The sequence below is a fragment of the Barbus barbus genome (genome assembly GCF_936440315.1).
Source record: "Barbus barbus genome assembly, chromosome: 26".
Classification (NCBI taxonomy): domain Eukaryota; kingdom Metazoa; phylum Chordata; class Actinopteri; order Cypriniformes; family Cyprinidae; genus Barbus; species Barbus barbus.
Genome location: NC_136754.1, coordinates 29126845 through 29154298, shown reverse-complemented (window position 1 = coordinate 29154298; position 27454 = coordinate 29126845). Strand labels below are relative to the sequence as shown.

The following is a 27454-nucleotide window of genomic DNA, read 5'->3' as shown; positions in this document are numbered from 1 at the left end:
AACTAGCAACAATTTATTTATATTGCAAATAATTAATCAGGCAAGTTATAAAGAGAGCTTAGGATATTTTTGATTTTGACATCTAATAAAATAGTTTGGCTAGTTTGATGCTTCACTGAATGAGAATGATATATCTGCAAACAACAAAAAATCATCACATTTATTCAATATCAAACAAGAGTTGAATGTACATCTGCAACGACAATGGGGTCTTAAAAAAGACTGAAGTGAATATCAACAGTGTTACATCACACCCACTTTCGCTCCAACCCTTTTTATTTCATACTTCATATAATAAATTATTTAGTGCCAAATACTGAGATATGTTCTTAAGACATCGTGTTGACACGCATGAATGTTATTGATCCCTGACAAAGTCAAAGCATTTTTTTTTTTTAAAGTAAAACATATTACATATTAGTCCAATTCACTCCAAATTTGTGCAAGACACAACTTCCGTTAAGCTAAAAAAATAAGGAAGCTCCTTTTTGTACATTTATGTTGGCAAAATACAACTTCCATGATAAAATCCATAACTGAACACATCATTCACAAGTGGAGATGTGGTGATTACGGGTTGAAGTGACTTCTTCTACACCTGGTACTGCAAAATATATTTTCTTTAGTTGTCATTCGTACAACAGTTATTTGTGCAATAGAGAAAATATAAGGCCTGAGTCTGGGATTTGAATTCATTCTTTTCATTTTCTGTATCACAGTCTTTCCAAGAAGGGAAGATTCACCTGCGAACTGGCTGGGAGAGTTTTCAAAAGTCCTACAAAAATCAGACATTGGCATGTTTATTTTTTATATGTATACTGTACAAAGCTTTTGGCAGACGTAGATGATGCCAGTCTTGACACTTTCTGCTCACTTCGAGCAGTTTGATCAGTACGACAGAAAGACTGTCAGAGTTCTGTTACTAAAAAACAATGCATTGTGCCGTTGACTTGCTGTCGTCTGTGGATGGGAGAAGCTAAAGAAGAAAACAAAGGAAAGCGAACATTCTTGGCTCAGAGGCTGGTGATTAGCTGCATCTGTCCGTCGCTAGCGGGGTCGCCCTCGGGGAGCCCGGGGCCAATGCAGCCCTCGCTAGTGCCTTGGCGGCTGAACTGATAGTAGGAAAGCGGTTGAGTCCCGTCTCCCAGGTCGGGCAAGCTCTTGTAGCACTGTTCCTCAGTTTCACTTTGGGCGGATGAGCAAGGAGAACCATCGCCGACAAGGTCGGGGGATTCGGAGGATTGAGAGTCTCTGAGATTGGGCATGCTTGTGTACAGCGAGTCCCTGTTATTCGGTGAGGGCGCGTCATCTAACACTTTCGCGCTTTCGTCATCTTCTTCTGCCTTTCTGCTGTACTTCTGCGGCCTGGCGGCCTTTTGAGCGCTGTAAAGGAGAGAGTGAGTTCGTTGGGGCAAAAGCGGGGCCTCGAGGGCCCCCCGGTCATTGGGGTGGAGGAGGAGCAGCTCCAGCGCCGGGTGGCTGGAGGACGGTGGCAAAGCGGAGGTGTCGGCAACTGTGTCATTATCTTCAATCTGGTTTCTATTCCCGACACCCCCGTCGAAGGTCTCCAGCGGACCCCGGTGGCTGCTGTCGGACCCCGGTTGGCATTTTGAGCTGGACAGGGTTTGCGGCGGCCGGCGAGGCCTCAGGTTGTTGTGAACCAGCTCAGAGATGATCATCTTCTCAAAGGCAGGGTCATCCAGATTCAAAGCGTCAGCAGGCGGGCAGCACAACGCGGGGTCTTCGTAGTCATCCTCTCGCTGTGAGTAGCTGTTGTTGAAGTTGTCGTTGAGAGGGAGCGTGTCCATGGTGCTGACGTCACGGCTGTGGGTTAACGAGTGCTGGCCTGAAATAACAACAAACATTCAGTACCGCAAAATTATTGGAACTAGTAAGTGGTATGACAGACAATACGAGCTATTTGTTACTATTAAGGACACGGGATTTCTCATCACACTCATTACATGCCATATGCCAACTAAAAATAATGTATTAAAACTAGTGCTGTCAAACGATTAATCGCGATTAATCACATCCATAACAGTTTTTGTTTACATAATATATATGTGTGTGTACTGTGTATATTTATTATGTATATATAAATACACACCCATACAGCATATAATTTGAAAAGAATTACATGTATTTATATATTTATATTATATATAAATATATTTAATATACAAATTTAACCTATTTTTCTTAAATATATACATGCATGTGTTTGTATTTATATATACATAATAAATATACACAGTGCACATATATTATGTAATCAAAAACTTTTATTTTGGATGCGATTAATCGCGATTAATCGTTTGACAGCACTAAGTAAAAGTAGGGCTGCCGATTTAATGTGTTAATTCGGTGCGATTACTCATGGAAAAATAATGTGTTAAATTAATCTGCTCAGATCTGTACTGTCATCTTTTAGTTCATGAGCGAAAAAATGCCCCTGTATGGGCTTGTCGTCTTATATCATATGATATAGTTTAGCAATATAACACGAGCAAGAGTGCTGTATTTTTTCCCGATCTGCATGATTGTGAATGTGATACTGATTATATACAGTAGTTCAATAAACAAGTTAAGTGTTTCATTTTAGATACAATATTGTCTGTTTTGCTCAATTGCATACTTCCAAACAAAGAGCAGTAGACAGCAGTGTTTCATTACTGAATGAATCCTGAACGAATTGAGAGAGCCAATAACTCGTTCATCATTCTTGAATGGACTCGCTCATTAAGACAGTGACTTGCTGCCACCTACTGGCGGTTAAGCTAAAAAGATATATATTTATTGTATAATTAAATTTTTCAATTATTTCAATAATTCAGTATTATAATTTAAAGAACCAATATCGAATTATTATCATTATTTATGCAATGCGGAAACAAAATATTTCTTTCTAAAGCTATTTTTTTTGTAACGTTTATTCAAGGCTTTTCTCATCTAACACAACAATGACTTTAAATGCTTTTTGGAGGGTAATTTCTCAGCCCAAATCGATCTGCAAATAACTTTGTAATTGCTTGACAGCCCTTATTAAAACTAAAATATTAAATTAAAAGAGTAGAGATGCATGTTGCTAAACAGATACTGTTCAAACAAAATGTTCAATGTTTCACAAACTGACGTTTTAACACTAATAGCAAGGCAGCCAAAGAACCTCTTGCAAAAACACAAAACAATCATCACTCTTTTTTTCCACAGAAATAGCATGAGCATAAACAAAACATGCTGTTAATGTCTGCATCGAACACAACAGAGATGAAAGCGTGTTTATGGAGCGCACAGATCACAGAGCGAAGGCGAAGGGTGCAAACACTCACATCATGTGTGTCTGCTCAGGCTAGCTGACCTGAGAACTGCCCATGTGCCAAAAGAAAAAGAGTGAAAACGGCTTTTTTTTAAAATTGCAGCGAAGACAGAAAAGTGAGAAATCATCAAGCAGAAAGCTTACAAACTTCAAAAGGTCTGAATTCAGTCCATCGAGATCCACCACGCATATTTCATTTCACTCGCAATTTGATCAAATAAATAACATGAATAAAGAAATATGCAAGAGTCTTTTTTAATGTTCCACACTTGAAAGGCTGAAAGTAAGTATTTTCCTCATAAATTAGGGAAAATGTATGTAGGGAAAGTTTATTATTATGACAGCCTGCAATTAAATCTTTAGCTTATTTAGCTTTATTCCAATCAAAATGTAGATATATTTAATCAAAATAGAATAATTTAAGAAAGAATGAATATATATATTTCTTGCACATCCCTAACTTTTGCATCTTCTCAACTCCAATTTAAATTATATTAAAATTTCAATGTGTAAAGCAATAAAGCTTTTTAAATCCTTTTTTTGTTGTTTTTGGTGAGCGAATCTATCAGAAGGCTGAATGCAGGATATGGCAGGAGTAACAGGTTTAGCACTCCATCTTTAAAAGAAAGAAAGAAATATTGGTCACACTTTATTTTGAGTATCCACTTTAGACATTCCACTAACTAGGTAGTGCACTAACTTAGCACAGCTACATGTCAACTAACTCTCATTACAGTATTAGTAGACTGTAAGGGTTAGGGTTAGTAGAATAAGTTGACATGATCTTGCAAAGTGTAGTCAGTAGAATGTGTTGGGAGCATCAAAATAAAGTGTTAGCAGATATTACAATCTACTAATACTCTAATGACTGCTAGTTGACATGTAGTTGCAACATTACTTATGTATAATTAATGGACTATCAAAATAAAGTGTTACCTAATTTTCTGCTTAGGCCTACACTATATGAATGCATAAACATCTCAAGTCATAATTAGAAAGCAGTATGAAACAGCAGTATTTCTTGACTAATAAAAATAAATTGGTGATAGAACTGAAAATCATACGTTTAATGAACTGCTGTTTCATGTGGAGCATATAGGATGGATTTAAAGTTCTGTAGTTTGAAATAAACATAAGGGATGTGAAAAACACGTCTGTGTTCTGCTGTGAAACAGGCATCAAAGAGTTGAACGGGAGGAGAGAGGGACCGAGGGGAGAAATGAAGGACAAAAATAAAGCAAACAACCATAAAACATAATCTCGGCCCAGAAGATTTGCATTTGTTTATGCGCTGGTGATGGGTTTCATCCAGTCAGGTAGCCTACTGTCTGGAGAAGCAGACCGAATGCTGTCGGTCAAGCTGGAAAGCAGCAATTCTGGGAGAAAAGCCAGGCCAGATCTTTGATTGCTCAGCGTCGCAAATCTACAAATGCTTTTCCTGCTGCTGTTTGTCTAGAGCGAAGGCCTCAGTCTGAGCGAGCTGTTCAGATGCAATTAGAAGCATTTCTTTCGTTCACTTCTGCTTCAAGCATCATGCAGAGCGTTCATGCTGCAGTCAGCCCTGACATTACACTGCCACAATAAATCAAATATTTACAGTAAAAATATTTGTCCATATGCATATAAACGGCACTGAAATTGTCAGCATTTCTATACTATTTGAGAGACTGACAGTTATAGTGATTATTCAATTTATTTTATTAAATTATGTGAATTTATATACTCTACCATATTTCAACATACACAAATAAATGCATATCTATAATAGTTGTATAATTTGTTATATTCGGGTCTCCTTATTCTATAGAAACTATATCACCATGCACTTGTTAGGGCCCAAGCCAGTAAGGCGCAGGGCCCTATTGTTCCCCTAAGGATTATTAGGGCCCAAGCCAGTAAGGCGCAGGGCCCTATTGTTCCCCTAAGGATTATTAGGGCCCAAGCCAGTAAGGCGCAGGGCCCTATTGTTCTTCTAAGGATTATTATTATTTTTTTTTTTTTTTTTTTTTATTTCAATCATCCGGGCACTTTTGAGGGCCTTAACGTGCCCGAAAACTCCCGAAAATCGGCACGCACATTGGAACCTGCGGCCATTAGGACGCCGCTGAGGCTGGGACCCGGGCGTGGCACAGGGGCTCTACGGCGCCCCCTGGAAAATTGTCAGAAAACTTGATGTATAGCTCACACATACTTGCACGTATTCATATGAAACTCGGTACACGTATAGAACTCATTGAGCTGAACAACTTCCGCACAGCATGTCTTAGGCTCCGCCCAACAGGAAGTGGGCTATTCAGGGCTGTTTAAAAAGCGCATGCTCTGGAATTTGATATACTCCTCTGAGGATTTCCATACGATTGCCACCAAACTCGGTGAACATGATCTCAAGACATTGGGGACGCTAAATTGCGAAGATATTTTTGATATGTCGAACGGTTTGCCCGTGGCGAGGCGATGAAGTTATGGCGAAAAATGAGACCCAGGAAATGCCTAATAACGTCCACATACATTGTATGATGTTGATCAAACTTCAGTGATTTGTTCGTTGTATGATGTCGATCGGATAGATGTGACTATTATGACTGAAAGTTATAGCGCCACCAACTGGCTGCAGGAAGTGTGTCGTTTTCAAAATGCTTTGAATTTAGCATCTTATTTTTACTCGATTTGCTTCAAACTTCACCAGAATAATGTCAAAACACGGCCGATGTAAAACTGTGGAGGGAAGATTGATATCTAAAAGTATGTTGCCATGGCAACGTGTCAAAGTTGAAAATTCGTTTCTGGTGATTTTGAGGCAGATAACATGTTTAGAATGTCATGAAACTCAACACACATATGAGTATTAATGATAGTTAGACACTGGAAAAAGCTCATAAACGGGCGTGGAAGAGGCACTCTATAGCGCCACCTTTTGTCAAAAATGGGGGGGTTAGTTTTAGCTACAGACACCAAACTCGGTACATAAATTGTTCTTATTAATCCGGACAACTTTCTAATTTACAGTCATTAGCTACGACCAACAGGAAGTCGGCTATATTTATTTTAATGTGGGTTTTTTTTAAAAACGGGCTGTAAACAAATTCATACTCCTCCAAACAGAAACACGGAAATCACACCAAACATTTTTTCTCATGATGCCAAAATACTGAAGATGCTAAATTGCGGACGGATTTAGGATATCTTGAACGGTGTTTTAATGGCAATTTATTAAAGTTACAGTAAAAAAGAGAATTTTTTTTTTTTTTTTATCTTTTAAGAGCAGCTTCCAAACACTTCATAAAAAATTACATACACAGAACAATACAGTCTGAGGATATGTGATTAATTTCATGAATTTACAATACACTATGCAGAGGAGAAAATTAAAAAACTATCAGAGACTTGTTAAAATGCTTCTGAGTGAGATCTCCCTGCCAGCCTGCATCTGAGTGAGGGGTGGAGGTGGGTGTCAGTGACTGTGTGAGTGACTGTGTGGATTGAGGAGCTGGGTGAGAGAGAGAAAGAGAGAGAGGGTCTGTTTTTTAAAATCTTTAAAAAATGCTTATAAATCATTAAAGATTTTGATAACACTTTATAATAAGGTCTCATTTCTTAACATTAGGAAATGCATTAATTAACGTGAACTAACAAAGAAAAATATATTTTTAAAGCATGTTAATTCTTACATGATAGTATGAACTAACAAAGAACAATTTTTTAAAGCATTTATTAATCTTTTTAATGTTAGAAAAATAGTCATGTTCAAAAGATAAACTTTAAAATTTAATAATATATTAACACATTTTGGAATTAATATTGATCAACATTAAATGGTATATAATTATTAATGATTATATATATATATAATGATAGCTACAGACACCAAACTCGGTACATAAATTGTTCTTATTAATCCGGACAACTTTCTAATTTACAGTCATTAGCTACGACCAACAGGAAGTCGGCTATATTTATTTTAATGTGCGTTTTTTTTTTTAAACGGGCTGTAAACAAATTCATACTCCTCCAAACAGAAACACGGAAATCACACCAAACATTTTTTCTCATAATGCCAAAATACTGAAGATGCTAAATTGCAGACGGATTTAGGATATCTTGAACGGTGTTTTAATGGCAATTTATTAAAGTTACAGTAAAAAAGAGAAGACAATTTTTTTTTTTTTATCTTTTAAGAGCAGCTTCCAAACACTTCATAAAAAATTACATACTCAGAACAAGACCGTCTGAGGATATGTGATTAATTTCATGAATTTACAATACACTATGCGGAGCAGAAAATTAAAAAACTATCAGAGAGCTGTTACACTGTTTCTGAGTGAGGGGTGGGGGTGGGGTGTGAGTGACTGTGTGGATTGAGGCAGTGGGTGAGAGAGAGAAAGAGAGAGAGTGTCTGTTTTTTTAAATCTTTAAAAAATGCTTATAAATCATTAAAGATTTTGATAACACTTTATAATAAGGTCTCATTTCTTAACATTAGGAAATGCATTAATTAACGTGAACTAACAATGAAAAATATATTTTTACAGCATGTTAATTCTTCCATGATAGTATGAACTAACAAAGAACAATTTTTTTTAAGCATTTATTAATCTTTTTAATGTTAGAAAAATGGTCATGTTCAAAAGATACAACTTTACATTTTAATAATGTATCAATACATTTTGGACTTAATATTAATTAACATTAATAAATGGTATATCATTATTGTTGATGTTAACTAACAACAGTTAAATAATATAGTTTTTTAACATTGGTTAATTCACAAATAACATTAAGGATGAACAATACATTTTAACTTCATTTATTTGTATTAGTAAAAATTATTAATGTTAGTTCATGGAAAAATAAATCGTTAAAAAATGCTTATAAATCATTAAAGATTTTGATAACACTTTATAATAAGGTCTCATTTCTTAACATTAGTAAATGCATTAACTAACGTGAACTACCAATGAAAAATATATTTTCACAGAATTTATTAATGTTTGTTGATGTTAGTTAATCAAAATATTTGTTAATTCACAGTGCATTAACTAATGTTAACAGATAAAACTTTAAATCTTAATAATGTTTCAGTTTTGAATATTAACTAACACTAATAAATACGGTAACACTTTCTATGAAGCCCGTATTTATAATACATTATAAGGGTATTCTTAAGGCATTATAGTGAATGTATAATGGATTATAAAAAACCTTATAATGTGTTATAAAATCTCATGAATAATCATAACAACAATTATAATACATTATAGGGTAACACTTTATAATAACTGCATGCTATGAATCATTAGGTAAACATTAGTAAATAGTTAGTTCATCCTTTATAAAGCATTGTGGCAACATTAATAGTCATTAGTAAGCAGTTTTGAAATACAGCTATAAATGGCTTGTTCTTTATTTATTAGGCGTATCTATGACAAAGGAGATTTAAAGGCTCAGTCATCTTCCTAACAGAAAAAATAAACAAACACAACACAGAGGGAAACAGAACAGAAATATTTTTTCAAGATGCAAAAAATGAAACTGTACAACTGTACACTTTAATTTTTATTTATTTACTTTTTTCAATGAAATTGCAGAGGTTTAGTTTTCTTTTTTTTTTTTTATCAAGTGCAAAGTTTTCATTTTTTTCATAGTGAAAAAATCTTTGTGTTCTGTATCTGTCATGAATCTGGTCCATGCATTTTCGGTTAATCACCACCAGAGGTCACCCACTCACTGCATGGACTCTTGCACTTCACTACTTCACTGTTCACACTAATCACTCAGGCTTTATAAACCATGGACTTCCTTTTGCTAGATGCCGAGTATTGATCTTGTATATCCTAGCAATAGCTACTCTACAGAGCCCTCTCAGTGATTATAGCCTTGCCTTGCCTTTTCTAGTGTTTTGATATCTGCCCGTGTTTCCTGGATTCACCCTTTGCCTTACCGTTTGGACTCTGTTTGCATCTCGTTTGGATTATTGCTTGTGTACCTGGATTATCTCTCTGCCTTGCCCTATTGGATATTGTTCGCCGATCGTCAACCCACGCTTGCCCGGATCTCTCTTGTGTCTTGCCCATGCCATATCTATTTGGCTGTGTCTTGACTATGTTTATAAATAAAAGTTAGCACATGGATCCGCATGTCTCACGTCTTGTTCGCCCGTTACAGTATCCCTCTGTGTTGTGTTTAACTTTTCTGTTTGGAAGATAAATGAGCCTTTAAATCTGCTTTGTAAATGCTTTATAAAGTATAAATAGTCCTCACTTTAGATGAGCTCCCACAAATAGATGGCTGGCAACTGCTAAATGTTTTATAACTACCTGACTTAATCATGAATTACAACAGGAATATATGTTAATAAAGAATTTTTTAAATGTTAGAAATGTTAAATTGATCATTAATAAAGTATGAAAAATACAATTATTAAACATTATATATATGCTCGAGAACAAATCATTTGTAGCTGCCTATAAATACCTTACGACATTTCTTGAGTGCATGGATGTTTATATAAAACTATTTGTATTAGTAGACTTAGGTAGGGTAGGTAGAATATTCACAACTTGCAAAGTATCCTATACTCAGTTTGTCTGTTGAGGAACCATCAAAATAAAGTGTTAGCATACAGTATATTCATCAGACGCACTACTAATACTCTCATGACTGCTAGTTGATATGTAATTGCAGAGTTACTTATGTTATTTATAATGCATTATGCATTCATTATAATGCCTTAAGAATACCTTTATTACGTGTTATAAATACGGGCTTCATAGAAAGTGGTACCATAAATACTAGATACTTATTGTTCATGTTAATTAATATAGTTAATGTTAAAAACTGAAACCTTATTGTAAAGTGTTACAAAGTTATAAAGTTTTATATGTTGTTCTGTGTGTGTGTGTTTCACAGAGTTGATGGTTTGGATTAACCCTTTAATTGCCGTATCCCTTAAAACCAAACTGCCAGAGGGTTACTGTAATGCGTGTGCTCGCCGGGCACCGTTTTATTGATGCCACCGGGGTGGCGTATGCTGACGGCTTGGGCCCGTCATCGCTGCTTGCAGCTATATTATTGCGCTTATAGCTTTAAAGACTTCTTTGTTTGTATTTTTGTCTTCAATTTTAGTTTAGTTGTTTGTTCTTATTTAGATTTAGTTTCCATCCATCAAAACATCATTCGACCTCTTCCTAACTGATTATTTTTAACAATATAAAAATAATAGCCTTGACATTTGTGCAACTTCTTTTAAGGAGTCATTAGGGCCCAAGCCAGTAAGGCGCAGGGCCCTATTGTTCTTCTAAGGATTATTAGGGCCCAAGCCAGTAAGGCGCAGGGCCCTATTGTTCTTCTAAGGATTATTATTTTTTTTTTTTTTTTTTTTTTTTTTTTTTATTTCAATCATCCGGGCACTTTTGGGGGCCTTAACGTGCCCGAAAACTCTCGAAAATTGGCACGCACGTTGGAACCTGCGGCCATTAGGACGCCGCTGAGGCTGGGACCCGGGCGTGGCACAGGGGCTCTACGGCGCCCCCTGGAAAATTGTCAGAAAGCTTGATGTATAGCTCACACATACTTGCACGTATTCATATGAAACTCGGTACACATATAGAACTCATTGAGCTGAACAACTTCCGCACAGCATGTCTTAGGGTCCGCCCAACAGGAAGTCGGCTATTCAGGGCTGTTTAAAAAGCGCATGCTCTGGAATTTGATATACTCCTCTGAGGATTTCCATACGATTACCACCAAACTCGGTGAACATGATCTCAAGACATTGGGGACGCTAAATTGCGAAGATATTTTTGATATGTCGAACGGTTTGCCCGTGGCGAGGCGATGAAGTTATGGCGAAAAATGAGACCCAGGAAATGCCTAATAACGTCCACATACATTGTATGATGTAGATCAAACTCCAGTGGTTTGTTCGTTGTATGATGCCGATCGGATAGATGTGACTATTATGACTGAAAGTTATAGCGCCACCAACTGGCTGCAGGAAGTGTGTCGTTTTCAAAATGATTTGAATTCAGCATCTTATTTTTACTCGATTTGCTTCAAACTTCACCAGAATAATGTCAAAACACGGCCGATGTAAAACTGTGAAGGGAATATTGATATCTAAAATTATGTTGCCATGGCAACGTGTCAAAGTTGAAAATTCGTTTCTGGTGATTTTGAGGCAGATAACATGTTTAGAATGTCATGAAACTCAACACACATATGAGTATTAATGATAGTTAGACACTGGAAAAAGCTCATAAACGGGCGTGGAAGAGGCACTCTATAGCGCCACCTTTTGTCAAAAATGGGGGGGTTAGTTTTAGCTACAGACACCAAACTCGGTACATAAATTGTTCTTATTAATCCGGACAACTTTCTAATTTACAGTCATTAGCTACGACCAACAGGACGTCGGCTATATTTATTTTAATGTGGGTTTTTTTTTAAAACGGGCTGTAAACAAATTCATACTCCTCAAAGCAGAAACACGTAAATCACACCAAACATTTTTTCTCATGATGCCAAAATACTGAAGATGCTAAATTGCGGACGGATTTAGGATATCTTGAACGATGATTTAATGGCAATTTATTAAAGTTACAGTAAAAAAGAGATTTTTTTTTTTTTTTTATCTTTTAAGAGCAGCTTCCAAACACTTCATAAAAAATTACATACACAGAACAATACAGTCTGACGATATGTGATTAATTTCATGAATTTACAATACACTATGCAGAGGAGAAAATTTTAAAACTATCAGACAGTTGTTACAATGCTTCAATGAGTGAGAGTTCCCTGTCAGCCTGCAGCTGAGTGAGGGGGTGGGGGTGGGGTGTGGTGTGAGTGACTGTGTGGATTGAGGAGCTGGGTGAGAGAGAGAAAGAGAGAGAAGGTCTGTTTTTTTTAAATCTTTAAAAAATGCTTATAAAGCATTAAAGGTTTTCATAACACTTTATAATTAAGTCTCATTTGTTAACAGTAGGGAATGCATTAATTAACATGAACTAACAATGAAAAATATAATTTTTTACAGCATGTTAATTCTTCATTGATAGTATGAACTTACAATGAACTAACAATGAACAAAATATTTTTAATGTTAGAAAAATAGTCATGTTCAAAAGAGAAACTTTAAAATTTAATAATATATTAACACATTTTGGAATTAATATTGATCAACATTAAATGGAATATAATTATTAATGATTATATATATATATATAATGATAGCTACAGACACCAAACTTGGTACATAAATTGTTCACATTAAGCCGGACAACTTTCTAATTTACAGACATTAGCTACGACCAACAGGAAGTCGGCTTTTTTTTTTTATGTGTTTTTTTTTTTCAAAACGGGCTGTAAACAAATTCATACACCTCCAAGCAGAAACCACAAATTCACACCAAACACAGAACAAGACAGTCTGAGGATATGTGATTAATTCCATGAATTTACAGTACACTATGGCGAGAAGAAAATTTTAAAACTTATCAGAGATATCCTGTCACTGTGCTTCTAATGTGTGCGGTAGGTGACTGGGTGGGTGACTGACTGTGTGAGTTCAGTGAGTGTGGAGGGGGAGAGAGAGAGAGAGGGAGACAGAGAGAGAGAGAGAGAGGGAGACAGAGAGAGAGAGAGAGAGAGAGAGAGAGAGAGAGAGAGAGAGACTGTTTAAACTTCTCAATAAAATCCTTAAAAAATGCTTATAAAGCATTAAAGGTTTTGATAACACTTTATAATTGAGTCTCATTTGTTAACAGTAGGGAATGCATTAATTAACATGAACTAACAATGAACAAAATATTTTTAATATTAGAAAAATAGTCATGTTCAAAAGATAAAACTTTAAAATTTAATATTTAATATATTAACACATTTTGGAATTGATTTTAAACATTAAAACATTGTGTGCTCGCTGGGCACCGTTTTATCGATGCCACCGGGGTGGCGTATGCTGACGGCTTGGGCCCGTCATCGCTGCTCGCAGCTATATTTATTTATTTTTTTTTTTTTTATTTTTTTTTTTTTATTATTTTTTATTTCGACTATCCGGGTACTTTTGGGGGCCTTAACGTGCCCGAAAACTCTTGAAAATTGGCACACACATTGGAACCTGCGGCCATTAGGACGCCGCTGAGGCTGGGACCCGGGCGTGGCACAGGGGCTCTACGGCGCCCCCTGCAAAATTGTCAGAAAGCTTGATGTATAGCTCACACATACTTGCACGTATTCATATGAAACTCGGTACACATATAGAACTCATTGAGCCGAACAACTTCCGTGCAGCATGTCTTAGGCTCCGCCCAACAGGAAGTCGGCTATTCAGGGCTGTTTAAAAAGCGCATGCTCTGGAATTTGATATACTCCTCTGAGGATTTCCATACGATTGCCACCAAACTCGGTGAACATGATCTCAAGACATTGGGGACGCTAAATTGCGAAGATATTTTTGATATGTCGAACGGTTTGCCCGTGGCGAGGCGATGAAGTTATGGCGAAAAATGAGACCCAGGAAATGCCTAATAACGTCCACATACATTGTATGATGTAGATCAAACTTCAGAGATTTGTTCGTTGTATGATGCCGATCGGATAGATGTGACTATTATGACTGAAAGTTATAGCGCCACCAACTGGCTGCAGGAAGTGTGTCGTTTTCAAAATGCTTTGAATTCAGCATCTTATTTTTACTCGATTTGCTTCAAACTTCACCAGAATAATGTCAAAACACGGCCGATGTAAAACTGTGAAGGGAATATTGATATCTAAAATTGTGTTGCCATGGCAACGTGTCAAAGTTGAAAATTCGTTTCTGGTGATTTTGAGGCAGATAACATGTTTAGAATGTCATGAAACTCAACACACATATCCATTTTAATGATAGTTAGAAACTGGAAAAAGCTCATAAACGGGCGTGGAAGAGGCACTCTATAGCGCCACCTTTTGTCAAAAATGGGGGGGTTAGTTTTAGCTACAGACACCAAACTCGGTACATAAATTGTTCTTATTAATCCGGACAACTTTCTAATTTACAGTCATTAGCTACGACCAACAGGAAGTCGGCTATATTTATTTTAATGTGGGTTTTTTTTTTAAACGGGCTGTAAACAAATTCATACTCCTCCAAACAGAAACACGGAAATCACACCAAACATTTTTTCTCATGATGCCAAAATACTGATGATGCTAAATTGCGGACGGATTTAGGATATCTTGAACGATGATTTAATGGAAATTTATTAAAGTTACAGTAAACAAGAAAAAACATTTTTTTTTTTATCTTTTAAGAGCAGCTTCCAAACACTTCATAAAAAATTACATACACAGAACAATACAGTCTGAGGTTATGGGATTAATTTCATGAATTTACAATACACTATGCGGAGGAGAAAATTTAAAAACTATCAGAGCTGCTTTTGAGTGAGAGCTCCCTGCCAGCCTGCCTCTGAGTGAGAGCTCCCTGTCACTGCTGCTGAGTGAGGGGTGGGGTGGGCTGTGAGTGACTGTGTGAGTGACTGTGTGGATTGAGTGTGGATTGAGCCAGTGGGTGAGAGAGAGAAAGAGAGAGAGGGTCTGTTTTTTAAAATCTTAAAAAAAAAATGCTTATAAATCATTAAAGATTTTGATAACACTTTATAATAAGGTCTCATTTCTTAACATTAGGAAATGCATTAATTAACGTGAACTAACAATGAAAAATATATTTTTACAGCATGTTAATTCTTCCATGATAGTATGAAATAACAAAGAGCAATTTTTTTTAAAGCATTTATTAATCTTTTTAATGTTAGAAAAATAGTCATGTTCAAAAGATAAACTTTAAAATTTAATAATATATTAACACATTTTGGAATTAATATTGATCAACATTAAATGGTATATAATTATTAATTTGTATATATATATATATATATATATATATATATATATATGATAGCTACAGACACCAAACTCGGTATATAAATTGTTCTTATTAATCCGGACAACTTTCTAATTTACAGTCATTAGCTACGACCAACAGGAAGTCGGCTATATTTATTTTAATGTGTGTTTTTTTTTTTTAAACGGGCTGTAAACAAATTCATACTCCTCCAATCAGAAACACGGAAATCACACCAAACATTTTTTGTCATGATGCCAAAATACTGATGATGCTAAATTGCGGACGGATTTAGGATATCTTGAACGATGATTTAATGGAAATTTATTAAAGTTACAGTAAAAAAGAACACTTTTTTTTTTTTTATCTTTTAAGAGCAGCTTCCAAACACTTCATAAAAAATTACATACACAGAACAAGACAGTCTGAGGATATGTGATTATTTCATGAATTTACAATACACTATGGCGAAAAGAAAATTTTCAAACTTATCAGAGTTCTCCTGTCTCTGTGCTTCTAATGTGTGCGGTAGGTGACTGGGTGGGTGACTGACTGTGTGAGTTTAGTGAGTGTGGAGGGGGAGGGGGAGAGAAAGAGAGAGAGAGAGAGGGTCTGTTTAAACTTCTCAATAAAATCCTTAAAAAATGCTTATAAAGCATTAAAGGTTTTGATAACACTTTATAATAAGGTCTCATTTCTTAACATTAGGAAATGCATTAATTAACGTGAACTAACAATGAAAAATATATTTTTACAGCATGTTAATTCTTCCAGGATAGTATGAACTAACAAAGAACAATTTTTTTTTAAAGCATTTATTAATCTTTTTAATGTTAGAAAAATAGTCATGTTCAAAAGATAAACTTTAAAATTTAATAATATATTAACACATTTTGGAATTAATATTGAACAACATTAAATGGTATATAATTATTAATGTTTATATATATATATATATAATGATAGCTACAGACACCAAACTCGGTACATAAATTGTTCTTATTAATCCGGACAACTTTCTAATTTACAGTCATTAGCTACGACCAACAGGAAGTCGGCTATATTTATTTTAATGTGGGTTTTTTTTAAACAGGCTGTAAACAAATTCATACTCCTTCAAGCAGAAACACAGAAATCACACCAAACATTTTTTCTCATGATGCCAAAATACTGAAGATGCTAAATTGTGGACGGATTTAGGATATCTTGAACGATGATTTAATGGCAATTTATTAAAGTTACAGAAAAAAGAGAACTTTTTTTTTTTTATCTTTTAAGAGCAGCTTCCAAACACTTCATAAAAAATTACATACACAGAACAATACAGTCTGAGGATATGTGATTAATTTCATGAATTTACAATACACTATGGAGAGGAGAAAATTTAAAAACTATCAGAGATCTCCTGTCACTGCTTCTAATGTGTGCGGTAGGTGACTGGGTGGGTGACTGACTGTGTGAGTTCAGTGAGTGTGGAGGGGGAGAGAGAGAGAGAGAGAGAGAGAGAGAGAGAGAGAGGGTCTGTTTAAACTTCTCAATAAAATCCTTAAAAAATGCTTATAAAGCATTAAAGGTTTTGATAACACTTTATAATTAAGTCTCATTTGTTAACAGTAGGGAATGCATTAATTAACATGAACTAACAATGAAAAATATATATTTTACAGCATGTTAATTCTTCATTGATAGTATGAACTTACAACGAACTAACAATGAACAAAATATTTTTAATATTAGAAAAATAGTCATGTTCAAAAGATAAAACTTTAAAATGTAATAATATATTAACACATTTTGGAATTGATTTTGATCAACATTAAATGGTATATATTTATTAATGATGTAAATTAACAACAGTTAAATAATGTTGTTTTTTAACATTGGTTAATTCACAAATAACATTAAATATTAACAATATATTTTTTACTTTATTCATTTGTGTTAGAAAAAAATATTCATGTTAGTTAATGGAAAAATAAATCATTAAAACCTTTGGTAACTATAATAATTTCTCATTTGTTAGCATTAGTAAATGCATTAACTAACATCAACTACCAATGAAAAATATATTTTCACAGAATTTAAAGTTTTATATGTTGTTCTGTGTGTGTGTGTTTCACAGAGTTGATGGTTTGGATTAACCCTTTAATTGCCGTATCCCTTAAAACCAAACTGCCAGAGGGTTACTGTAATGCTTGTGCTCGCTGGGCACCGTTTTATCGATGCCACCGGGGTGGCGTATGCTGACGGCTTGGGCCCGTCATCGCTGCTCGCAGCTATATTTATTAGGGCCCAAGCCAGTAAGGCGCAGGGCCCTATTGTTCTTCTAAGGATTATTATTTTTTTTATTATTTTTTATTTCGACTATCCGGGTACTTTTGGGGGCCTTAACGTGCCCGAAAACTCTTGAAAATTGGCACGCACATTGGAACCTGCGGCCATTAGGACGCCACAGACGCTGGGACCCGGGCGTGGCACAGGGGCTCTACGGCGCCCCCTGGAAGATTGTCAGAAAGCTTGATGTATAGCTCACACATACTTGCACGTATTCATATGAAACTCGGTACACATATAGAACTCATTGAGCCGAACAACTTTCACGCTGCATGTCTTAGGCTCCGCCCAACAGGAAGTCGGCTATTCAGGGCTGTTTAAAAAGCGCATGCTCTGGAATTTGATATACTCCTCTGAGGATTTCCATACGATTGCCACCAAACTCGGTGAACATGATCTCAAGACATTGGGGACGCTAAATTGCGAAGATATTTTTGATATGTCGAACGGTTTGCCCGTGGCGAGGCGATGAAGTTATGGCGAAAAATGAGACCCAGGAAATGCCTAATAACGTCCACATACATTGTATGATGTAGATCAAACTTCAGTGGTTTGTTCGTTGTATGATGCCGATCGGATAGATGTGACTATTATGACTGAAAGTTATAGCGCCACCAACTGGCTGCAGGAAGTGTGTCATTTTCAAAATGCTTTGAATTCAGCATCTTATTTTTACTCGATTTGCTTCAAACTTCACCAGAATAATGTCAAAACACGGCCGATGTAAAACTGTGAAGGGAATATTGATATCTAAAATTATGTTGCCATGGCAACGTGTCAAAGTTGAAAATTCGTTTCTGGTGATTTTGAGGCAGATAACATGTTTAGAATGTCATGAAACTCAACACACATATCAGTATTAATGATAGTTAGACACTGGAAAAAGCTCATAAACGGGCGTGGAAGAGGCACTCTATAGCGCCACCTTTTGTCAAAAATGGGGGGGTTAGTTTTAGCTACAGACACCAAACTCGGTACATAAATTGTTCTTATTAATCCGGACAACTTTCTAATTTACAGTCATTAGCTACGACCAACAGGAAGTCGGCTATATTTATTTTAAAGTGGGTTTTTTTTTAAAACAGGCTGTAAACAAATTCATACTCCTCCAAACAGAAACACGTAAATCACACCAAACATTTTTTCTCATGATGCCAAAATACTAAAGATGCTAAATTGCGGACGGATTTAGGATATCTTGAACGATGATTTAATGGCAATTTATTAAAGTTACTGTAAAAAATAGATTTTTTTTTTTTTTTTATCTTTTAAGAGCAGCTTCCAAACACTTCATAAAAAATTACATGCACATAACAATACAGTCTGAGGATATGTGATTAATTTCATGAATTTACAATACACTATGGAGAGCAGAAAATTAAAAAACTATCAGAGAGTTATTAAACTGCTGAGTGAGAGCTCCTGCCAGTCTGCCTCTGATTGAGGGGTGGGGGTGGGGTGGGCTGTCAGTGACTGTGTGGATTGAGGCAGTGGGTGAGAGAGAGAAAGAGAGAGAGAGGGTCTGTTTTTTAAAATCTTAAAAAAATGCTTATAAATCATTAAAGATTTTTATAACACTTTATAATAAGGTCTCATTTCTTAACATTAGGAAATGCATTAATTAACTGAACTAACAATGAAAAATATATTTTTACAGCATGTTAATTCTTCCATGATAGTATGAACTAACAAAGAACAATTTTTTTTAAAGCATTTATTAATCTTTTTAATGTTAGAAAAATAGTCATGTTCAAAAGATAAACTTTAAAATTTAATAATATATTAACACATTTTGGAATTAATATTGATCAATATTAAATGGTATATAATTATTAATGATTTTATATATATATATATATATATATATATAATGATAGCTACAGACACCAAACTCGGTACATAAATTGTTCTTATTAATCCGGACAACTTTCTAATTTACAGTCATTAGCTACGACCAACAGGAAGTCGGCTATATTTATTTTAATGTGGGTTTTTTTTTTTTTAAACGCGCTGTAAACAAATTCATACTCCTCCAATCAGAAACACGGAAATCACACCAAATATTTTTTCTCACGATGCCAAAATACTGAAGATGCTAATTGCAGACAGATTTAGGATATCTTGAACTGCGTTTTAATGGCAATTTATTAAAGTTACAGTAAAAAAGAGAAAACTTTTTTTTTTTTTTTCTTTTAAGAGCAGCTTCCAAACACTTCATAAAAAATTACATACACAGAACAAGACAGTCTGAGGATATGTGATTAATTCATGAATTTACAATACACTATGCGGAGGAGAACATTTTAAAACTATCAGAGATCTCCTGTCTCTGTGCTTCTAATGTGTGCGGTAGGTGACTGGGTGGGTGACTGACTGTGTGAGTTCAGTGAGTGTGGAGGGGGAGAGAGAGAGAGAGGGGGTCTGTTTAAACATCTCAATAAAATCCTTAAAAAATGCTTATAAAGCATTAAAGGTTTTGATAACACTTTATAATTAAGTCTCATTTGTTAACAGTAGGGAAGGCATTAATTAACATGAACTAACAATGAAAAATATATTTTTTACAGCATGTTAATTCTTCATTGATAGTATGAACTTACAATGAACTAACAATGAACAAAATATTTGTAATATTAGAAAAATAGTCATGTTCAAAAGATAAAACATTAAAATGTAATAATATATTAACACATTTTGGAATTGATTTTGATCAACATTAAATGGTATATATTTATTAATGATGTAAATTAACAACAGTTAAATAATGTTGTTTTTTAACATTGGTTAATTCACAAATAACATTAAATATTAACAATATATTTTTTACTTTATTCATTTGTGTTAGAAAAAATTATTAATGTTAGTTAATGGAAAAATAAATCATTAAAAAATGCTTATAAATCATTAAAACCTTTGGTAACTATAATAATTTCTCATTTGTTAGCATTTGTAAATGCATTAACTAACATGAACTACCAATGAAAAATATATTTTCACAGAATTTAAAGTTTTATATGTTGTTCTGTGTGTGTGTGTGTTTCACAGAGTTGATGGTTTGGATTAACCCTTTAATTGCCGTATCCCTTAAAACCAAACTGCCAGAGGGTTACTGTGATGCGTGTGCTCGCTGGGCACCGTTTTATCGATGCCACCGGGGTGGCGTATGCTGACGGCTTGGGCCCGTCATCGCTGCTTGCAGCTATATTTATTATTTTTTTTTTTTTTTTTTTAATTATTTTTTATTTCGACTATCCGGGTACTTTTGGGGGCCTTAACGTGCCCGAAAACTCTTGAAAATTGGCACACACATTGGAACCTGCGGCCATTAGGACGCCGCTGAGGCTGGGACCCGGGCGTGGCACAGGGGCTCTACGGCGCCCCCTGCAAAATTGTCAGAAAGCTTGATGTATAGCTCACACATACTTGCACGTATTCATATGAAACTCGGTACACATATAGAACTCATTGAGCTGAACAACTTTCACGCAGCATGTCTTAGGCTCCGCCCAACAGGAAGTCGGCTATTCAGGGCTGTTTAAAAAGCGCATGCTCTGGAATTTGATATACTCCTCTGAGGATTTCCATACGATTGCCACCAAACTCGGTGAACATGATCTCAAGACATTGGGGACGCTAAATTGCGAAGATATTTTTGATATGTCGAACGGTTTGCCCGTGGCGAGGCGATGAAGTTATGGCGAAAAATGAGACCCAGGAAATGCCTAATAACGTCCACATACATTGTATGATGTAGATCAAACGTCATTGATTTGTTCGTTGTGTGATGCCGATCGGATAGATGTGACTATTATGACTGAAAGTTATAGCGCCACCAACTGGCTGCAGGAAGTGTGTCGTTTTCAAAATGCTTTGAATTCAGCATCTTATTTTTACTCGATTTGCTTCAAACTTCACCAGAATAATGTCAAAACACGGCCGATGTAAAACTGTGAAGGGAATATTGATATCTAAAATTATGTTACCATGGCAACGTGTCAAAGTTGAAAATTCGTTTCTGGTGATTTTGAGGCAGATAACATGTTTAGAATGTCATGAAACTCAACACACATATCAGTATTAATGATAGTTAGACACTGGAAAAAGCTCATAAACGGGCGTGGAAGAGCCACTCTATAGCGCCACCTTTTGTCAAAAATGGGGGGGTTAGTTTTAGCTACAGACACCAAACTCGGTACATAAATTGTTCTTATTAATCCGGACAACTTTCTAATTTACAGTCATTAGCTACGACCAACAGGAAGTCGGCTATATTTATTTTAATGTGGGTTTTTTTTTAAAAACAGGCTGTAAACAAATTCATACTCCTCCAAACAGAAACACGGAAATCACACCAAACATTTTTTCTCATGATGCCAAAATACTGAAGATGCTAAATTGCGGACGGATTTAGGATATCTTGAACGATGATTTAATGGCAATTTATTAAAGTTACAGTAAAAAAGAGAATTCTTTTTTTTTTTTTTTTTTAAGAGCAGCTTTCAAACACTTCATAAAAAATTACATACACAGAACAATACAGTCTGACGATATGTGATTAATTTCATGAATTTACAATACACTATGCAGAGGAGAAAATTTTAAAACTATCAGAGCTGCTTCTGAGTGAGAGCTCCTGTCACTGCAGCTGAGTGAGGGGTGGGGGTGGGGTGGGCTGTCAGTGACTGTGTGAGTGACTGTGTGGATTGAGGCAGTGGGTGAGAGAGAGAAAGAGAGAGAGAGGGTCTGTTTTTTAAAATCTTAAAAAAATGCTTATAAATCATTAAAGATTTTGATAACACTTTATAATAAGGTCTCATTTCTTAACATTAGGAAATGCATTATTTAACATGAACTAACAATGAAAAATATATTTTTACAGCATGTTAATTCTTCCATGATAGTATGAACTAACAAAGAACATTTTTTTTAAAAGCATTTATTAATCTTTTTAATGTTAGAAAAATAGTCATGTTCAAAAGATAAACTTTAAAATTTAATAATATATTAACACATTTTGGAATTAATATTGATCAACATTAAATGGTATATAATTATTAATGATTATATATATATATATATATATATATATATATATATATATATATATATATAATGATAGCTACAGACACCAAACTCGGTACATAAATTGTTTTTATTAATCCGGACAACTTTCTAATTTACAGTCATTAGCTACGACCAACAGGAAGTCGGCTATATTTATTTTAATGTGGTTTTTTTTTTAAAACGAGCTGTAAACAAATTCATACTCCTCCAAACAGAAACACGGAAACATTTTTTCTCATGGTGCCAAAATACTGAAGATGCTAAATTGCGGACGGATTTAGGATATCTTTAACGGTGTTTTAATGGCAATTTATTAAAGTTACAGAAAAAAGAGAAAACTTTTTTTTTTTATCTTTTAAGAGCAGCTTCCAAACACTTCATAAAAAATTACATACACAGAACAATACAGTGTAAGGATATGTGCTTAATTTCATGAATTTACAATACACTATGCTTAGGAGAAAAATTTAAAACTTAGAGATCTCCTGTCACTGTACTTCTAATGTGTGCGGTAGGTGACTGGGTGAGTGACTGACCGTGTGAGTTCAGTGAGTGTGGAGGGGGAGAGAGAGAGAGATAGATAGAGAGAGAGAGAGAGAGAGAGAGAGAGAGAGAGTCTGTTTAAACTTCTCAATAAAATCCTTAAAAAATGCTTATAAAGCATTACAGGTTTTGATAACACTTTATAATGAAGTCTCATTTGTTAACAGTAGGGAATGCATTAATTAACATGAACTAACAATGAAAAATATATGTTTTACAGTATGTTAATTCTTCATTGATAGTATGAACTTACAATGAACTAACAATGAACAAAATATTTTTAATATTAGAAAAATAGTCATGCTCAAAAGATAAAACTTTAAATTTTTTTAATATTGATCACCATTAAATGGTATATAATTATTAATGATGTAAATTAACAACAGTTAAATAATGTTGTTTTTTAACATTGGTTAATTCACAAATAACATTAAATATTAACAATATATTTTTTACTTTATTTATTTGTGTTAGTAAAAATTATTCATGTTTGTTAATGGAAAAATAAATCATTGAAAAATGCTTATAAATCATTAAAAGCTTTGGTAACTAATAATTTCTCATTTGTTAACATTAGTAAATGCATTAACTAACATCAACTACCAATGAAAAATATATTTTGACAGAATTTAAAGTTTTATATGTTGTTCTGTGTGTCTGTGTTTCACAGAGTTGATGGTTTGGATTAACCCTTTAATTGCCGTATCTCTTAAAACCAAACTGCCAGAGGGTTACTGTATTGTGTGTGCTCGCTGGGCACCGTTTTTCGATGCCACCGGGGTGGCGTATGCACTGGCGGCTTGGGCCCGTCATCGCTGCTCGCAGCTATATTTTTATGCTTGAAGTTGCTTAAAATGTTGATTTTTTTATATATATATAACAGTTTAAAATGGCAAATGCTGACTGAGTCTACTCAAATTAATGAAAAAAAGGCCATATAAAAATTATTACAATAAAAAGTTTTATAATGTGTGATTTGGTAATATGGTTTGTTTGCATATAAAACAAAGATTATTGGAGTACATGTTACAAGCGCATACTATCTCAGTCTTTGTTCTTTTGAAATTTCACATTTAATGTGTCGCTTTTTCAATTTCTGAGTGAAAATATTTTCTAAACCATTCTTTTTCAGTGTATGCTCTTTTCCATATAATGAAAATGCTTCAATTTTAGGTGATTCATTAAAATATGTATATATTAAATTGAGATTAGGGTTATGCATTTTATGTCTGCAAATAAATAAATAAATAAATAAATGAGAGGAATAGATAGCACTGATAATAAAATATAAGGCTAAAAATGAAATTAAAATAATAGATAACACTGATATAATGCTATAATTACAGGCATCCCCATGAACAATATACAGCAGGAAAAAATAAATAAATGCTTTTGCTTTTGTTTGAACTTATAAAAAGTGTTTGTGCCACCTTAAAATGTAAAGTTTGGTCAGCTTAGTTATATTATTAATACAAGTTGTATGAAGTGACAACTTGGATACTTGTGCTATCTCAACAAATTAAATCTGGGAAAGTTCTTCTAATCCATCATTCTCAAAAAGAATTAAAAGGGTTAATTAATCATTTCGAGGTAATGGTATAAAAAAGCAAGAGATTCATGCAGCTGAAAGGGAGAAAGGCTGCAGTAATTTCATTACAGATTCTGTCCTGTGTTAATTCCCAAACGACAGAAAGAGACCTGCCCCATAAAGCACCTGGAGAGTGGAAAGCTGGAGGAGAAGCGGTGTTGCAGACGATGGTTTCAGCGAGAAGGTTGTTATAGCGGGTGTTAGTGTCGTGAGGCCTGAGGAGAGGGTTAGTGAGCAGATAGTTGCCCGTCATTCCTGTTGAACAAATAAAGAGGAGAATGAGCGTGAACAAGAGAGGTTCAGAAAAACAGAATTACGTTTGGTGCGACTGCTAAAGTGAACGGAAACAGCCACTCAGATGACATTGCTATGCGTGTGAAATAGAAGTGGATAGAAGAACAAAATGTTGACCGATCACATATTTCAGATATGTGAACAGAATGGCCCACCAAGCAAATGTTTTACTTGGACACAAAAATATCTCTTATCTCACAAGACCTGATAAGACGTTCGACTTTCAGACACTAATATTTATAAATATGACTCCGTTTACAGCATGCATCTGTCCTGATGCCAGATCACAGCTAAATCTTCTCATATAAAACACTTTTACATGAAAACTATTACTATCAATTCCCAATTTTAAGTGTACCAAAGCACACTGGGTAAGGCAAACTAGTCCTGCATCACACCTGAGCATGTTACGTTAGTATGACTCAAACTCACTCTTCCTCTCGCTCGGTCACGTCTAACCGTTCGATCAGCAACACTCGTGCAAAGCCTAAATAATGAATCTTTTATAAAAGCATCCTGGTCGCTCTCTAACCTAAGACAAAGACCAGTTTTATAGTGTTTGTTTAGGTGTAAAATCAATATTTTCTTGCAACTTTCTATGCAACTTTTCACTGATGCATGCATTTTACAATGTGTGTACATACTGTATGCATGAACATACGCTGATACATTTACACATAATTGCTTATTTATTTTGTGGATGTAGTTATATAAATTTCTCTGTTAATTTAGTTTTCTTTATAATTTTATTTTGTTTTTTTAGGTGGAGGCTTTAAAAAAGCCCTCAAGGCTTTCTTTTTCCTCTCCCTGCACTGTATATAAATTGCATTCTCTTGTTGTTATTATTATTTTTTGTAAATTTTAAATGAAAAGAAGAAAAAAAGAATATTTCATGTAGAGTCCTAATGAAAAAAGACTAGGCTATTTGCACACGGATGCAACAGAACAGACCAAACAGCTCAGCTCAGGCTTTCAACAGAAAAAAGAAAATGAAAGAAGAAATAATAAAATATCTGGCTATGCATTTGGAGCCACATGTTCTACTACGGATATGTGCTTCTATATAAGAGTTTAAAACCTGTATGTAGTGTATGATGGAGAAAACCTAAAAAAAGCAGTGCTTTATATATATTATAGATCGATAAAATGGCTAGTAAGATGGATTAATGCAATGCATCATGGGATGCCACGGACCAACTGTATATCACTAAGTTTTAAAAAAGAGACATTGGTACACCAAATATATCTTCATTACTTGTCGTGTTGCTAGAGAGAAAGAGCAAAATACGTCTTAATGCATAAAAGTGTTCATTTTTTTAATAATCAGTGGCAATTGCATGCATTGTTCACTTTGAATGTTTTGTGCATGCTTTTATCTGCTGCCAAGTCTGCAAAATAACAGTAATTAAATTCATATATTAATTAAAAAAATTTCAATAAAGGCATTTACATTTATTTTTATAAGACAACGCGTTCTCGCTGTGGATCTATATAAAACTATTTTATTTGCATTCCTATTATGAGCTATTTTTATATTAGATTCATCTTATTTTCTTCCTTCAGCGTGTAAGTCTGTGTAAATTGGTCATAGTTTCTTAATAATCTCCTGTACTGTGTAAATGTGTCCATCATTTTTCCATGCTCAGCTCAGGACTAAATGAATGTCAAGCTGTCCTGTACATGCTCTCGTAAACTAACTCACAAGATTCATATCCTGTGTATATTGAGTGTAGTGCATCACTTAAACTGGGTTCAATTTGTCTGAATTCATCAAACTGAAACAGATCCCGAGTTTGTTCAATGCACTTTGTGACCACAGGCTGACCAACTAATAATTAAACAAATAAATAATGAATGCATCCCAAGGCAAACAGAATTTGTTACTATTTACGCTCATTTAAATGAAGACAGAAGGAGATCAAATAATTATAACTTTCACATAAACATCTCTGGAACAAGTAGAAAACCCCCATAGCATATAAACCCAGAGTAGCGTGTGCGAGAGCCCAGCATTTGATCTGTTACCTTGGTTTAGAGTGGAAGTGCTGTTGATATCTCCGGAGATGAAGGACGACTCTGACTGTTTCCTCACAGTGTCGTTCCACATCCTCCTGATGCGGCTCTGCAGCGACACACAGACACGTTCACTGATTAATGCGGCTAATATTCATGCAGCACCAGCTAACAGACTGGCAGTGTACTATTAACACCACATGTGGAATAAAAACGGCAAGAGAAAACGTCTAAACAACACATCTGCTGCAAATCCATAAATCCCTCATGATAATTACAATAAAAATCCATGGAAAGCGCAAACAGTATTCTTCAATACGTACCAAATTATTACACTATTAGTATTAAAGGAAAGATATAGTTTCAGTACAGGTTAAGCTCTATCAATAATTATTTGAGGTGTTTGTTTGTGGTGTAA

The 27454-nt window shown here is 34.8% G+C and overlaps 1 protein-coding gene across 2 annotated transcripts in view; it reads right to left on the bottom strand.

The window, feature by feature from the left end:
* The window catches only part of LOC306846542 (adhesion G protein-coupled receptor L2-like), a 135189-nt gene continuing 107735 nt past the window's right edge, over positions 1 to 27454 (bottom strand). The window contains exons 19-21 of one of the 2 annotated variants that reach the window (XM_079379989.1): positions 27049 to 27145; positions 24856 to 24984; positions 143 to 1846 (exon numbers count right to left, since the gene is read on the bottom strand). In XM_079379989.1, coding sequence (XP_079236115.1) covers positions 1014 to 1846; positions 24856 to 24984; positions 27049 to 27145 — 1059 coding nt within the window. In that variant the 3' untranslated portion in view covers positions 143 to 1013. Of the gene's footprint in view, positions 1847 to 24855; positions 24985 to 27048; positions 27146 to 27454 lie in introns of both variants that reach the window. The other variant, XM_079379988.1, reaches the window with a different exon arrangement.